The 17,626-nt window shown below is 40.9% G+C and overlaps 1 protein-coding gene across 3 annotated transcripts; it reads left to right on the top strand.

The window, feature by feature from the left end:
• Positions 1–439: 439 nt before the first annotated feature.
• LOC110980448 (ATP-dependent DNA helicase Q5-like) lies at positions 440–17,309 on the top strand. Of its 3 annotated transcripts, XM_022237133.2 has the most exons (19): positions 444–676; positions 1,815–2,073; positions 3,234–3,874; positions 4,542–4,759; positions 5,816–5,999; positions 6,366–6,454; positions 6,722–6,958; positions 7,474–7,597; positions 8,125–8,164; positions 9,216–9,274; positions 9,933–10,024; positions 10,656–10,752; positions 11,209–11,319; positions 11,865–12,658; positions 12,975–13,035; positions 13,800–14,063; positions 14,998–15,070; positions 15,360–15,493; positions 16,045–17,309. In XM_022237133.2, the coding sequence occupies exons 2-18, from the start codon at positions 1,827–1,829 to the stop codon at positions 15,455–15,457; spliced, it is 3,429 nt and encodes a 1,142-aa protein (XP_022092825.2). In that variant the 5' UTR covers positions 444–676; positions 1,815–1,826; the 3' UTR covers positions 15,458–15,493; positions 16,045–17,309. The 3 variants fall into 3 exon arrangements, with proteins under 3 accessions (XP_086989147.1, XP_022092825.2, XP_022092826.2); XM_022237134.2 differs by lacking the exons at positions 444–676; positions 3,234–3,874 and having other exon boundaries at positions 1,940–2,073; XM_087133021.1 differs by lacking the exons at positions 12,975–13,035; positions 14,998–15,070; positions 15,360–15,493; positions 16,045–17,309 and having other exon boundaries at positions 440–676; positions 13,800–14,055.
• Positions 17,310–17,626: the final 317 nt, after the last annotated feature.

Below are 17,626 nucleotides of genomic sequence, written 5' to 3'. Positions count from 1 at the left end.
TAAAAAAGACAACAGTAATTAAGTACATGTAGACATGTTGATCTGGTTATCAGTGCAAGCATTCCATACAGATAATGATCTCCTAGCTCAAGTTGCAGGGAACGGAGCAATTCTTTCATCAGCCAATCCTGTTTTCTTTCTACTTTGCGGTTATGAAAAACTGTATTAAATTTTAAAGGGAAGAAAAGATGGAGATTTCATGCAGAATCGAATAATCGCACAGAGTGATCGGGTGATCTAATCATGGAGCTGCAGATCAGTCGATCGTTCGCCAAACATTTGACGCGCCGCCCGCCGCCGCGCCCCGCTTTGATGCCCCCGTGACTATTTCGTGAAATGGTAAGAGCAATCTTGCAGATTTCGCGGACAGTGTGGTTCGTAACAGTCGTCGAGTATATCCCAGTACGAAAAGTACGTGCGTGTCACCGCTTGCCCAGCATTTAAATACCCTGTACGTCATGTGCATGCACTCGTGCACATCAGATAGATGTGTGCTTACTGCATGTACATTGTAGTCGAAAAAAAAAATCAGTTTGCTAATTGGCCGGGCAGCGGCAACATACTTCAGTGAAATATCAAGTTATATTCAAATTTCATCGGTTTTTAGCCCAAGAGATGACTGCAAGTGCCACCGAATCAACGTTAATTCACCTTTGATGTTAAATTGGAGAAGTCGGTAGGTCTTGGCATGGAGGTAGAATCACCTCCATGGTCTTGGTAAATTTTGAAGGAATTTCGTCGCACCTTTGAGCATGTTAAGGCTTTGTTGCCACTGACTGTCATGACCAGGGCTGCCTAGCACTATTAGTAGAAGTAGTACTAGTATATCACCCTGAAAATGGTCAGGATGGTTCGAGAAGGCAGTGACCAGTTATGTTTTAATAAAGATAAAATATCCCCAGAACTAACGTCTGTGACCGTATAGTCATGATAGTCACCAGGTCACCTAATGTCGCCACCTATTGTAAAGTAGGTTCTCACATTCAGTAAATAAAGGACTTGGCGACTAATCACAGTAGCCACACTGGTGGGGCGATAGTCACAGATGCCATGGGGTTTGTTGTTGACAGTTCTGGGTGTATCAAAGTAACACTAACATGACTACATGTACATGTAAGTTTAAGTTTATCTCGACACTTATTTCCATTGTGGCTGCCATATGGCATGGTACAAATAAATGTCCTTGACTGTACTGTCTCTAGGTCCCTTGTTTCGCCACTTACCATGCTTGCCGTGAAAACCAATCAGACTTGACAATAGGTGGTGAAATAAAGGAACTGATGACTATACGGTCACAGATGTTAGCTATGTTCATGATGTTAAACAGAAAACAAAGAGGCCCTAACACTAACAGCCAGGGGTTTACTACATACTGGGCAACTACATGTAGTATTCATGATTTATTTGTTGGCCTACGTCTACATTCAACCCAGGTGAACTCCTTGACCTCACTATATACACGTTAGTCCTTAGGCTACCCTCAGAACTGTGTTGTTTGTCATCCGCCATGCTCCTGTCCCTGATGAATCACACAGTTCTGGAGATAATCAGTCGTAATGTAATGAAGACTGGTGTCCAACCTGGGCCAGCCACTACATGTACAGTACTGTACATTGTACTTTAGCATGACCATCAGAGTCAAAAATCGGAAAAGGAGCAGGCTTACAGCTACTGGTAATGTACCTCTGGAAACCAAAAGCTTTGATTTTACATTTGTTTATAATAATTTCAATTTTACAATATACTTGTACAGATGCATATACATGTATTGTATTTGAAAGTGTTACAAATCAGTAATATTCTGAAACCTTTAGGTGTCTGCAGTTATGCCTAAAAAGTCTAGCAAGCATGTTGCAAGCAAGAGAATCACTGACTTCATGCGCCCAGACTCTGCCAAGACATCAGATGCATCCAGCCCATCTTCTTGCCAGGAGAAATCTTCCCTTCAGATGGTCGATAACAGGCATGACAGACTCAAAGTTCATGCTGTACAGAGGACCCTTGAGACAGTCTTCAAGCACAAGACCTTCAAGAGCTCATTGCAGCAGAAAGCTGTGGAAACGGTCACCGAAGGTATGCACGGTGTAGTTGAATTCTTTGACCACTGCTAAAGACTACCAGTTATCCATACAGTGTAACAACCACTGTACAGCACAGCAGTTTACCGCCATACCGAACACCGGTTTACTGAACAATCAGGTTTACTCAACATTCTCCTTTGCTCGTGAAGTTTTACATATGTTTATAAACATGTATGTTTATGCATGGGCGTAAATATTGGGGTCACAAATGGGGGTATGTATCCCATAATCCCCCGGCTTTTCATGGTGGAAAAAATAAGCAGATTTTGAAGAAGTTTTCTGAGTTCCCAACAACCAAATGTGTTCAGTATCACACAAAGGGGAACAATAACAAAGCCATAAGCATGCCGTTCTCATGTCCATGTAAGATTCAGCAGGAATGTAAGACAGTTGTACAACTGTATCATCAACATTGCCCTCTATAAAGTGTCATATGGTGTCATCAGGTCCCGCCCCCCTTTTCAAATTGCCATGGCAGGGTTAGTCATCCTTCCCCCTACATTTAGCCATCCCCCATCCCTCCTATTTCTGGCACAAATTTACACCACTGCATTTTTGACTGATGAGAATGACTTGAGAGTCTGACGACTCAATAAAGTAACAATAGCCAACATGCACTGCAGTCAATATTGTTTGTAGATGGGCCCTACACGTACATTTGTAAAGTACATTTGCACCATTGCTACAAAAGCAAGGATTTTTACCTCGAAAAGAATTCATCAATACATGCGCGGATGGACAAATTAGCTTTTGTGATTGAACTCAAAGTAGTTTGCTGGTTTCGATGGTTTTATACGTACATGCAGCTTGCCTGAGCTGACATTTTCCTGAGGTAGGCCACCATACATTTGAATGGGCTGGGAACCGGTGCATCAGTGACTGAAAATTACCATACCATTTGTCCGTCTACTGAACATTTTGTGTTGGATCCTGCTGTGTTTTTCTTTTTTTTGTAGCAGTGTTGTGCTGTACGTAGAAGTAACTGTTTTCAATCAAAAGTTGAGCTCATCCTAGACATCTAATGTTTTGCCCCATATGAATGTACATGTAGTTAATAGAATTTTGTGGAAGGTTCCCTATCTCAGCACCTTGGAAAATATTTAGTATAAGGATTTGGTGCACTGATGTTTGATTTATACTTTTTGTCAACAGGGAAGAAAGATGTATTTGTTTCCATGCCAACGGGTTCAGGTAAATCCTTGTGTTATCAGCTTCCAGCATTAGTGAGGCCTGGTGTCACTCTTGTTGTCTCTCCACTCTTGGCTCTGATCCAAGATCAGCTGGAGCATCTCGACCAGATGAAGATACCAGCCGAGACGTTAAACTCACAGATACAAGGTGAGAAGAGACTAGCTATCTTGGCAGACATCTCCAGCAAGACGCCTTCCATCAAACTTCTCTACATCACCCCAGAGCTTGCTGCCACCAATAACTTCCAGTCCATTTGTCGCTCCCTAGCAAGTCGTAACCTCCTCTCCTTGATAGTCATAGATGAGGCTCACTGTGTCTCTCAGTGGGGACACGACTTCAGGCCAGACTATCTGAAGCTCGGAAGCCTACGTGTCAAGTTTCCCCTGGTACCTTGCATTGCTTTGACTGCCACGGCAACACCTCACGTGCAGAAAGATATTCTTGACAACCTGAAGCTGAAAGAGCCAATTGCAATCTTCAAGGCTAGCTGTTTCAGAAAGAATCTCTTCTATGACGTTGTGTTCAAAGATCTTCTTGAGGATCCAGTGCAGGACTTGAAGGACTTTGCCACTGGAGTGCTGCAGAAAGACGAGGAGGAAGGGGTACATTGCTCTTTTCAGCTTCTTGAAATCTAGACTCTCATTCCTGGTCTGTATTTAATGCTCCCTGCTTTTGAATGTGCCATGCTTTGCCTTTTTGTACTTTGCTGGTGACAAGAGTACAGCAAATCAAAACATTCAATAAACTTAAGTAAAGCAGAGTACAGGTTGCCAAGGACAGGTGCACTTTGCTAAAGCTGATCAGACTGTGCTATTCTATGCTGTGCTTTATATACTGTGCTAATTTTTTTCCTCTGCTGTGTGACACTGCTTGGTTGAGACTGGTATTCTTTTCTGTGCTGTGCTGTGCTACAGTGTACCATATTTTGTGTTTCATTTGTAGACTCTGCAGTTCTTTATAGTTGTTTTCTGTAAAGGTACTGAGTTTTGTCCCCTACAATCTTCACTCAGCAGGTGTACTCTGATGACTATGAACACCTTTCTCAGTCACTAATTATGGTCTAATTGTTTCATGCGTTTCATCGTTCACCCTTTTTTCTGGTTTATACCAGTGAAACTAGCCTTTTCATTCATTGTTCTTCCTTGTATAAATTTGTACCAGTTTTGTCTTCCTGGCAACAGTGCTCTTCCTACTGTTTCAATCTGTTAACTCTGTTTTAGTTTGCATGCAATACCATATTTCTCCCTTTGTGTTTCTTTTACTCTGAAGGGTATCAACGGTTGTGGCATCATCTACTGTCGTACTAGAGATGCCTGTGCTGCAGTAGCTAATCGTCTGACTCGTCTTGGCTTACCATCCGAGGCGTACCATGCTGGCTTGAAGAGCTCCCAGCGCTTACAAGTACAGAATGACTGGGTAGACGGCAGGACACCAGTTATTGTAGCCACAGTCAGTTTTGGTATGGGTGTGGACAAGGCGACCGTCAGGTAAGTGTTTTAACAAAATCAAACCATTCCTGTTCTAATATGCAGAATTATTCATCAGGACAATGACGAGTTACTTTGTTTATAATGTGTACCTAAACAATTAAGGCTGTTTGACATTTGTTGGCATGTGCCTGTACATAAAATGAACAAATGTTAATGTTTTGGAACATATGTTGCTGCCAGGTTATTGCCAGTTACAATGTACATCAGGCAGTATTTCCATTGTAATGGTAACGGGCAGCATCTGAATCATATGCACATCTACTTACATGTAGCTATTCTTGAAATGATTCACAGTTCATGTCATAGATGTGCGTGCTACTGCTAACAACTGTTGAGTGATTCAGATCACGGACCATTTACCCAGGGATGTACAACTTAAGCTCAGAGCTGGTTCAATGCGTGTTACGGCCGGCACCTTATCAAAGCAGAAATTAAATTGGATTACGTAACACTTTCTCTAATAATAAAAAATATATTCCTGTCTACCACTTTGTTTTCTTGTAATATTTTTAAGTCAGGGCACACCCTTTCTAAAAATATGCTGCTCAAGATATTTCATCCTATACATTCTGAGAAAAGCGTACCACAAAATTGGGGAATTTTGCCTCATTAAAACTTCGTTTCTCCTTGAAATCGATAAATGAAGACGATTTATTCGTCAAAACGAATAGATTTAAGCACCGCGTCGGCACGTTGTCTCGGCATAACCATGGCTGCACTGTACATGCTGCAACACGTGTCATGTGGTTGCGAGTTTTCTTGAGAAAAGTCGAGAGCGCCTGCGGGGGTAATAACAATCCGTAACACGCATGGAACCAAGGTGGCACATGTGTGTTTCCACTGGGGCCACTCGCGGTTGCACGTCCCTGGGTAAATGGTCCGTGTTCAGATGTAGCCAAAGCATTCTGAATCTGTGGGAGCTGGTGCACAGACTTTTACATTGATAGTCAACCTCTCAAATTGTTCACAGGGGTCTGCATATTCTATTTTGTAATAATGCTAAATGCTAACTGGTGCAGTTTTCAAGCTTCTCCTTGCATGGATCTGTTTCAGGTTTGTGGCCCATTTCAACATTGCTAAATCCATGGCAGGGTATTACCAAGAATCGGGTCGTGCTGGACGGGATGGCAGGCCAGCTAGCTGTCGTCTGTACTACTCTAGAGATGAGAGGAATCAAGTGGCTTATCTGATCACTCAGGAAATGGCTAAGGCTAAGTCAAAAGAAGAACAGAGGTCTGTAAGTAGGCAAATACTATTTCTTGTTTTAAACATTACTAGTTTTTGTGCATGGAGGCCTCCATGGGTACAAATGTGCCACACCTTGTCATGCCACAGAAAAATTTGTTTTTGCTTTGAGAAAATTCTGCTTGGCACAAATTGTGAGGCCCTCAAAATTGTAACTTTTGTTAGTTGTAATGAATAACTAATTTCTATCTAGCATATTCAGGTCACTGCAGTCAGGAGGCAGTTTGCTGCTAGTTCTCTGTATGGTTTATCCTTAATATTCGGATTATTATCTGCACATAAACCAGTGATTAGTGGCCCCTCTGTATTGATTTTGTTGCAATCATTGAACACGTTTGTGTACTGTTTGTTCAAACAGGGGGCATCAAATGGAAGTGTGATTAATAAACATGGGAAAGCAAGCTTACAGAGCTTTGAATCTCTCGTCAAGTTCTGTGAAGAGGAAAAGTAAGTTGTAGAATCACCTTGTTTACTGAACAATTCATTATATGGCACGAGGTATTAAAAGATTTTGATTTCCTTTATAATAAGCCTTGGTGGAATTTTGTGTGGAAGGTAACTTGAATATATTCTACAAAAATTGAACGCAGTCCAAGTGACATAATGGCATGTTGATGTATCTGGCATTTTGCCAAGTAATAATTACAAGAGGTTTGTGATGGAATTCCTTAAACACAAATTTAAGTTTTCCATTCTTTACGTTTTCCTTGTCAGGTGCCGCCACCTTGCAATGTCAGATTTCTTTGGTGACAGCCCACCAAATTGCAGCGGTTCCTGTGACGTGTGTAAGTCGCCGGCCGAAGTCAGCCGACAGCTGGAATATCTCAAGCGAGGTGTCCTGGCCAATTCCAAGAAGAAGACGGATCGATCGGGACGCACCTGTATCATGGAAGACACTAAGGGCAAAGTAGATAAGGATCTGTATGGAGAGGGGCGGTATGGAGCTGACAGGTGCTTGGAAACAGCATTGCTAACTGTGGATCGGTGTTGAATGTCATAGACATATCTCCAGTTTAGCGTGTACAGTTCAGTTGCATTGGTCCTGTACCATTTATTGCCCTCTTAGTGTTGAAAAGACAGAAGTTCTTGTCTCATGAGGGCATTGCAGAACCACAGTATTTGCACATACATTTTCTTCGGATTCTCTCCAACTATTCCTATTTGGTGACGTAGTAGCAGTGTACCCCTTGAGTCACAGAAAGGTTAATGGGTTGTGCAGATTTCTTTTAGGCATGCTGGATATATTGTTGAAATTTTCAACTTGTTTTTTACAAGATTTGCATCAGTCTTGTATTTCTTTGAAGTGTTCTTACAGACATGAACCTCCACGTGTCTTGTCAACCAGGCCAAAGGAATTCATCAAAGAGCATAATCCAAGCTGTTGAAATCTTTATCAGAAACAATTCATGCAAAGTGTTTAACAAATGCTCAAGAGTGTAGCCATCTAACCTTTGTGCATCATGCAGCTACTATGATGGCAGATACAAGGCAAAGGATGACAGCAGTGACAGTGACGGTGATGATGATGACAAGGCAGCAGCCAGAGAGCGTACAAACATGATCAAAGCTGAGTTTGAGAGGAGAAAGAAGGTTTGTAGCATAGAAGTGTCAAATCATCAAGGATGACCTTTGACCTTGGGATGAGACTTGTTACCAACCTAGTGGTGTGTGTAAACAGCTGCTAAGAACCAATACTTACCTAGAACAGTTTCATGCTATTTTTATTCAGTATGACAACATTCGTCCCTTGGTTGAGAACCTTTCGTTGCACTGACCCCACTTACCAGAGTCCTTTTTGAAGAATTTCTTTCATACACAGCTAACTTCAACATGGACAGGCTGAATCTTGATTCTCCAGTCTTTCTTTGAACTGGATAGAGAACTATTGTAGTGCTTAACTTGAATCTGAAACATCTAACAGCCCCCTGCAGGTGTGACAGCCAAATCATGTCAGTCTTTTGAACAAGAAATCAGTAAACCCTATTTCACATAATAGTTTGCTGATTGAAAGCTGAACATCTGAGTTTAAGGTCTTTTTTGATGTTTGGATGCAGGGTGTTTATTTACATACATGTACTATATCTAAATCGTGTCTCGAAACGTTTCTCTTTTTTTAGAATCAAAGCAAGCCAGCTGAAACTGATTTTGTCAAACCTGGTAAGATTTCCTAATAAAATCTTCCAAATAAATCTCACAGTTGTCTTATGCTTTGGTCCAGCTTGGCTTTCGAACTTAAAATGTTGTCATTGATATAATAAAAATTACTTCAGAACGACATTGCTGTGTAGTGGAAAACTGCAGCTCATATAAATTAAGGATATAGTTTAGCCAAAAGTTGTACTCTGATCCATCACATATAAGGCTAGAATTCAGACCATAAGTATTGAATTAACAGTGGGTAAACAGCAGTGTTGTAGTCAAGTACTTCGGAGTACCAAGGTTCTCTGTCAAATATTGAACTGGGTAAGAGTGAATAAAGCTGGAGTACACAGGCATTTGATGGTAAATGCGCAAAGGAAGATTACAAACAAAATGTAAGACTGCAGACACTCCTAGTTTTGTGAAATTTCTGTTTTAAGGACAAAAGTACCCAGAAAGTACTCAGCCAAGTACTTTTGTCCTAAAAACTTTACTTTTACTAAACAGTGATAGTCCGGAATCATCATTTTACTTTATCTTACCTTTATGCATGTACCATCAAATGCCGATGTACTTCAGCTTTGTTCCCCCTAACAAGTTAAATATTTGCCAGAGAACTTGGTTCTTGAAAAGTACTCGACTGCAACACTGGTAAACGGTGACTAAGGTACGCCTGTGTTGTAGTTTATTACGTAGCTTGTTGCTAGTACTGGACAGGGGCTGTCTTGTTATGAGGTTTACCTGTAATGTGTTGATTACATCTCCTGTTATAGTCAAACACAGGCTGTTGGGACTTTACAGGGACCTCGTATAATCAGCAGTGGAAAGCAAAGAACACAGAGACACAGGGATCTAAACTTTATCTTGTTATAAGCAGGATTTTGTATGAATAGTCCACTTATTGGACTGTTGGGCTTGAATAACTAGTCATGGCATTTTTTCATTTCATATTATGGCCGCGTGTTATAGATAATAACAGATTCTAGCTCTGCCTTATTTGGCAGAAGTGTCTAGGAATTACACACAAGGAGGCAAGTAACCGGATCAGTTCAATGTGTGTTATACACAGATGAGGATTGCCCCTTGAGAGACGCAGCCAACTCCAAGATCCCAGGCCTGACTGTCAAGGTATAGCCTCGTTGTGAATCAGCACAGGCAGTGGTCATGTGCTCTGTGATATCAATTGTTGCCTCTCTCCTCACACTACGCTCAGTTTCCGGAGATCCAGAATTAAGCAAGGTCGTACATAACATACACCGTAGTCATGTGTGCAGAAGACATGCGTAGATCAATGAAGATTACCTGTGCTAATGTCATCAAGGCACCCTGAAAAAAGACTTAGATCTGTGACCTTAGAAGGGTTTTAGCCCATAGCTATAGATATATTTTTGTTCAGGGAATTGAATATGTGTGAAAAGAAATGAAGTCCGGGTAGTAGTGTTTGCACTCAATCATCACAGTGATCCTATGACTGTCCCTGCCAGAATTGGTACCATCACCAATGCCAAGCTTGAAGGCAGCAACAAACACAATGTAATGGGGGTTTTCATGGCTGCCATCTTAGTGGCTCATGCTTTTGTTCCACAGGGTATGTAAAAAGAAGGTTTCCCTGTGGGGTAAATGAATTGCCCTGCAAGATGGCTACCGTGCAAAGCCAGTATTGGACATAAGTTGAGCCTGGTGTAATGATAGATGTCATTCTAATCAACAATATATTTATATTGTTTCCCTGCCTTCACGCGATCTTCACATTTCCGATCTGTATAGTATTTCCTTTCTTATTCAGTCCAGAGAACACTGTCTGCAACTGATAGAGAAGGCTCTTCGAGACAACTTTGAGCAGTTTTTTAAGAATAACTCCAACAGGTTAATGGCCAGGTAATACACAGTTAATTTGTTAATGTCAAGATCCGTTTAACCAAATAAAGACAGAAACATCAAAGTTTCTTTTCAGAGACGCTCTTCAAAAGGCCAATTGCATCATTGCAAGTGTTTGTTGACGTTCTTGGCTTCATGATGACTTTGTGAATTTCTTACATGTACACGTCAAGCATGCAGCTTGATGTTTGATCAGCTGCCTTCGATAACCTCCTATGCTTGCCACTGCAAATTGAAACAGAAAATCTTGCACTCTTCTGAAGTTTGGACTCTTAATTTGACTAACTCCCTAGCTGCATGTCTCGCACACACTTGCTGCAAGTCCAGGGCAGACCTATCACAAAGCTTTCAATGGTACATAAAAGGTCTGGGACAAAGCCTTTGATATATCCTTAAAAAAGCAGAGCACCGAAAGAAATGACTCAAAACATGAACACATCAGACTAAAACAACAATTATGACAAATTATAACACATTAAACAATATTTGTATGGAGTCATTTGGAATTCAGGAAATTGAGTCGACTAGTGAATGAGTTTCAGTAGGTAGGGATGAAAGTGGTCCATTGTCTGCCTTTGGTCAGGATCTGAGTGTTGATGTAGGTGTTTGACGTGTTCTTTTTTCGCGGCAGTGAATGGGAATCCCATGGCCAGGCCATTGATGCAGAGCATGAGATTTTCAAGATATCGAGACGTAGCAATATGTACAAAGCCAAGATCCTCAGTCTGGTAAGACTTCAGTCATCAGTCTGGTGTAGACTTTTTAAACTTTGTTTTTTAAAATTTGTTTTCTTTTTACATTTTTAGACATTGATTTCGAGAGAAGGTAAAATGAATAAAAATGAGCAGGGCCTGTCATAGATCAAACAAAAGTTCAGAATTGTCACCCTAGATGTGTTAATTCCGACCCCTGTTCACACAATGAAACAATCCAGACTAATAATCAGGCAGAAACAATAAAGTTATAAGACTTATAATCCCCCAAATAATCATAAACCCTTCTTTATGATATTATTTTGCCATCCAGGGTTGAATGGTCTACTTGATGGAATGTTTTGTTGAAATACTTCATTTTAAGCATGTCCCCATTGCAATAAGAAACGTACATTATTCCAAGAGTCCTGAGTTCCTGTAACTAAGAGAGTTGTGATTTGAACCCTTTTCAACCACTTGTTTACGGATCAGGTGAGCAATATCAAGAAGGCTACCAAGGAAGCAGACATCCATGAGATATTCCTTAAAGGAAACAAAGAGAAGACGGAAGACTCTGCTGCCAATGTGCAGCTAGACAATCAGGTAAAGTTTTGACATTGTTATGTCTTGGCTCTCAATTGATTAGTATTTATAAACGCTGCACTCAGTGTTGTCCAGCAATATAAAATCAGGTGAAGTGTTTACTCATTAGTGTGCTGTGATGATAAACAGAAACATCCGGTGCCTCACACCACCACACAACTCAAAAGTGGGATTGATTTCCATAGTGTTACCACAATCCTTCCATACTTTCACTGCGTTTGTTTTCACCTTGAGCTCTATACAGAAGCATTGCAATAGTCCAGAGAGTGACCTTGTCTTATGTAGCAACACATGTAGTATTTATTGTGAGCTGCAGCTTATCTGAGTGAATGTTCATGAGAGTACAAAAAATTGTAATGCTGTATGAAATATACTTTCAGACCAGGAATCGGTCTGATCTACATGCTCTTGTAAAGTCTTCATAATAGGGTAAATAGAGCGGCCTATAGTTTGTGTGGAGGCACAGTAGTCCCTTTCCAACCCAAGTTAATCATGCTTCTTTTTTCAACTCAATAATTGATACCGTCAATGTTTTGTTATTCCAGGAAGTACTTTCTGCTGCTACAAACCAGACTGACGAGGCATCAACGTCCAACAACAAACTGTTTGTTGGTTTTCAGACTGTCTCCTCTCTCCTTGCCGCACCACGCCAAGCAAGCAGTAAGAAGGGAGATCCTGGTGCAGGCACACCGTCAAGACTTGAGGAAGAATCCTACCGGAATTTGGATCCCACAAGTCCCCACAAATCTGGTTTCCAGACGGTCTCCTCGCTGGTATCGCAAGGGGTGTGGGCAGGCAGCGATTCCAAACCCAAGGTGGGAAATGGCAAGAGAGAACAAAACAGCCAGAGCAACTTAGCCGGATGTAGCTCAGGACTTCTGAAAATGACGGCGAGAGCAGAGGCATTGCACAAAGACAAATCATCAGTATGGGTGCCATCAGGTGATTCCTCGGGTCCTACAGCAACACGGGACGGTCTCAAGGACAATCAGGGATATTATGTACCAGGATGCAATGAAAAGAGTAATGAGGCATGCGACACTATTGATGGGAGAATGAAACCTTTATTCGCTGACTCTGAGCATCCAAGCAACGTTCCAGATACCTGTCCAAGGGATCTCACTGTCAACCACGCTGATGCAGCCTCCGGGGATTGTTTAGATGATGACATCAGTGCAGCTCCTCACCCAACTTCTACTGGTACATGTATCCTAAATGCTGCTGCAGAACGTTGTAAAGACCGCCCAGAACTAACCAAAGAGTGTGTATCAGACCATTCAGGCAGGGGGTGTCCTTCAATGGAACCTACCGAGGGAACATCTGTATCTTATCATCCCAGGTAAAGCAGCCGATGACTGTCATAATTGCATTTGTTGTTCTTGAAGCATTTGGATTGTCTTCCATTCTCCTCTGCCATTTCTCTGCTCTTCACTCTCCACTCTGGCATTCGTCCTCAGCTTCATACCCTTTCTGTCCCTCCGCCGTCATCCCAAGGTCTCCATCCTTTGTCCATTTCCTCTCCTCACCGTTGATGTGTGGCAGCTTTGTGTGTTGCCACTCACGATGTCATGTTGCCTGAGGCAAAGATTCTGCTAAGATTGAAATTTCACACCTGCTTGCTTAACCATTCCTTTGTGTGCTGTTTCAATAAACAGTATTTCTGGTCATGACTTGAAGATATCGAACCGGAAGAGAACAAGCGATTCCGCCCTCAAGGTAGGTTCGGGCTCATGTCATCAACCATTTTCCATTATATTCCAATCATGGCAATCAATCTCTTTTAATTGTTGTAATGCCACCTGTTATAAGCAATTAAAGCTTATGCACTGTCTAAAGCAATACAGTTGACTCTTATCATTACAAACTTGTCTATGACAACATTCCAGTTATTATAAATAAAGGTTCACACTCAATTGAATTGATCATACCCTGCAAAGCATTCTTACAAGTATTCCAAACATGACACCTGTTCACATCGGTGTGTGCTCGCAATAGGATCTGTGTACATGGTGAACAGTAGACTGGAAGCCAGCACTTTGCACTCTCGCAATGCAGCAAGTTTCTGATGCAACAAACATTTTAATTGGGTCCTGGGGATTTTTTTAATAACGGGAGTCAACTGTAGCTGTTCAGTTAACCTACTCTGATAAGATTTGAAGGTTGATATGGTGAAGTGAGAAACAGGAACAACTTTGCAGTGACAAAGGTTCAAGTGTCTGTCCCAGATCCTGTCAAACTCACAGTGATATGGCTCCTTGGTGCTGCTACAAACTTGCAAACCCACTCTGATAGATAAAATTCAAGGACCCACAAATAGCTTGTGAATGGCACACGAAATACTTCTGTGTCTCGCCCATAATTTCGTTTGACAGTATGCCTCGTCTGTCAGCAATGAACAGATACGATGGCGCCCGCAATTGGAAACAGCTGTCGCATTATCTGACTTTATAGTTTTGATTTTCGCACATTTATTCACAAAGCATCCAAACTCTTCAAAGAGGCCAAAGCTGTCAAGCCAAGATGACCAGACCGCTGCAAAGAACAACTCTGGCAGCAGTAGCTCAGATGAGAGCAAGCCCAAGAGAACTGTGACCTTTGACCCAGGCACGGTGGACAATGAGAAGTCACGAGAAGACGGAGGGGATCAGAAAGGGTCAAAGTTTAAAGACGTTCGCCGCTTGGCAGCAGACGTCGTGGTGAAGTTATTGACGCCATATTACAAGGACAATAAATTTGGCTCAAAAGTAAGTCATTTATGTCCCCCATGTTAAGTTTTATTGTGTTAATATAGAATTGTGAACTGTTTGCGGTCCACTTCCACTTTAATGCTAAGATCCAGAGGGACAATTACAACTTCACCCCATCCATTTTCTCTGCTATCATTCTAACAGATTTCTTCATCTTGCCAAGCCTTCAGGAGTTTTCTCAATCTGACACTTTTATTCAAGTCAGATGTACTGGTACTGTTCTTGCAAAATGTCCATTTTTCAATACCAGTAGGCCCAAAGTGTTTACTTTTTCCACTGATGTATCCCTAGTGCACGTCCACGCACGAATGAGAACAGAAAATGGCCATAGCAACAAAGCCCTTTGTCTAGATGAATTGAAAGTTCTGAGGTACACCCATCATGGATGTCTGTACATGTACATGTACATGTATGGTCACGGAACAGCTCAGATCTCAGGAAGGGGATCCAAATCCTTCCCAGTCTATGTGAAGGTCTCCAATACCTTGGCCCTTTTATGGTTGTCTGTGAACACCTATTTCTCAGGCTGTTGTTGGTTTATATTTAGTTCAGTCATTGTTCAATAAGTGGATAACTTGGCATTTGTTTTTGTGGAGTTTCGTAGGCACAGATGCCCTTACATGTAAGTGGCAGGGACGCCCCATCTGTTTGTTTTCATATCAGTCTCATTCATAATGAATAAAATTTAATGTAATTGTATATTTAAGTTGGTAGTTATGGTTTTTGGAATTCAATTGTAGAATTTTACATGTATATGGTTTGACATGTCTATAATTTTGATGTCTATTTTAGACTTTTGATGTCTATTTTAGACGTATGCCAGTAGTATTATTGTTTTAAACTGTAAGGTGGATTTGATCATATTTTAATGGAAAATGTGTGGTATAAATGTTAAAATGTTAAATAATTCATGTTTGTTCCTCATGTTCAGGATTTGTTCAAGATGCTTGCTAAGCGGCTTGCTCACCAGATAACACTGGATGGTGCACTCACCAAACGGCCATGTAAGTTTACTTTGCTGTGAATGGCAAATCATCAAATGGGATAGAATTTCAAAAAACATCGTGCTATGCCAAGTCCGTTTGAGGCAGATTATTTCCAGTGCACTAATCTGTCAAATGCAGACAATCCAGAATGGCATTGTGAGTCCTCTTTGGAGAATAAGTTACAAATATAAATGCACCTCATATGTCATCTTCAAAACCAACTGCTCGGACAAACCACACAAATAGCATTTTTCCATTTGGTCCCGATTTTCTCAGTCCTTTTTTCTCCGCAAATCTGACTTTTCAGTAAAGGATAAAGCCAAGAAACTTGTCAAGGATTACTTCAAGAAGCATGCCCTGTGTAACCAAGAAAGCGACCTTCCCTCAGCTCCCTTGCATCAATGATAGTGGCTCTAAGCCAGCGAAACAGGTGTTTAGCAGGTGTGTTATACAAGTACAACATGTGTTTTTAAACATGTTAATCTTATGCTTCCATCTATCAAAATCCACATCCTTTTGCATTACTTTAACGTATCCAAAATGTTTGAGCCCAGACTCTACTGACAGGCCTGTGCACTGATGACATTACATTTTTTTAGGAGCTGGGGGGTACAATAAATTCCAAGCTCCGTAGGAAAACATCATGGATAAGTGGAACTTGATGCCAGCAGTACACTGGCCTGTTACATTACAAGGGCTTGATGATGGCCTTGTATCAGTACGTGTCATTTGCATGCTACACATTGTGAACTATGGTATGATTTTTAGTCAACACACCATGGGAGTTAACATAGTTTTAAATGTCTTGATTTACTGCTATGACTTTTGAACAAAGAAAAAGCAACTTGGCTGCCTTATTAATTGACCTAGAGCAATACACCTTGAATGGGTTTTATGGCTTGAGCCCAGCTGCTAGAAATGTGGCACATCCTTGGAGAATTATGTATCCAGCCTAAGTTTCACTTTCCTTTATCTGTTTGACCCATTCTCAGGCAAGAAGCAGCAAGTGACAGATTGGCATCTTTATCCAGGGAAACAGAAATATTTTCGGTCATTCTTTGGGGAATGAGCTGGTGCATTATCCTCTGGGAGCAGAAGTACCCCCTCATCGGTTGAAAAGAGCTGTGTCGGTCAGGAGTGTTCATTTTGCTGGTAGCGATGGGACCGCAACGCATGCATTTCTTTGTTGTTTGAAAGATATTTGTTTATTTTTAAGTTTGTAAACTTGAATCCAGGGAATAGAAATCACTTTTAAAGGTAATAGAAGATACAGAAGGAAATATTTCAGGTACGGTTCTTGCTAAAATTCAGAAAATCTAGGCGAAGTTATATTTTATGTTTGTCTTGCATAAGAAAAAAAATCAGGTTTCATTGCTGTTTAATCTTTTGTGATTTTATCTTTGTTATTACTCTCCGTAATTTTTAATTTGGTCAAAAATCACTGCATTGTAGCTGTTTATTCCCAATATTTATGACTGGAGAAAAAAAGTCCTGAGTTTATTTCACAATTTTATACAAAATGTGGCCCTACAGGCTTTGCTAACTGAACAGTACAGCTTAGTGCAGACATTAACTGTAGGAAATGAACTTACCAATGGCTTCATACCACCCAAAGCTTATATTTGCCAGTTTTATAGTCATAATGGAAAGAGAGTAAGATTAGCGTTTTAAGAATAGGGACTTTGATTTGAGCAACTTTGTCTACATATAGATCATGATTCTCTCAGTTTTCAGTAAGCCCGATCTGTGGGGAATAATATTTGTATTAGAAATACTTAAAAACGTTTTTGCAAGCAAGTTGAAACTCCATGTGATGAAGAGATACAGATGTGATTTAAGTTTTACGTGTTGAAAAATGTCCCCAGTTGTTGTTGTTTGCCTGTTCGTTCAGAAAACAAAAGCCTCACAGGGAGGTGTAACTACATACAACAAAAGTGAAAACAAAGGTGCACATTGCAACACAAATGAATGCATATTAACAATATTCAATGTAATGTCATGATGTTTTGTCGGATGGCATCATCAACTATATAAATTAAACTTGTTGATTCCACTGTAAGAATAATAAGTCTCTATCTTTAGCCCGCTGAGAGTCTTGGCAACTTTGTTGCTTCTGCAATATTTAAAAGTGGGCTTCAGCTAGCCTATTAGAAGAGAATGAAATTGTTTATACATTTATTTATAACTGATTTATATGTACTGAAAACAAAACCTAAAATTTGAGAAAGGTATCAGTAAATGTCCTGAATCAATGATATCAGTGGCTTGGCCGGGATCATTTTCATGGTATCTAACTGGTGAGTGTATACCCGTTGGCCCATGGACGGCTGTTTCTATTGTCTCTCGAGGGCAGGGTTGGATTGGGGGGGGGGTTGAAAGTTTAGACAGGGGCAGTGATCTGTTCACGGCTTATGTGGATACGAAGGTACAGTTTACCGTATGCGGATTGCAGATGCGGATTCAGAGGGTTGGAGTCAACGTGACTCTGACACAAACATTTAACAGTTTCAGCAACAAACAGTTAACTCATGCTACGTGTTAAAGGTATGTGTATCAGTCACAATGTAGTGTGTC

Source organism: Acanthaster planci, linkage group LG02, assembly GCF_054643075.1.
Source record: "Acanthaster planci isolate LZ-2023a linkage group LG02, COTS_SCS, whole genome shotgun sequence".
Lineage (NCBI taxonomy): Eukaryota > Metazoa > Echinodermata > Asteroidea > Valvatida > Acanthasteridae > Acanthaster > Acanthaster planci.
The sequence above is the reverse complement of the archived record's forward strand: the minus strand, read 5'-3'. Positions and strand labels throughout refer to the sequence as shown.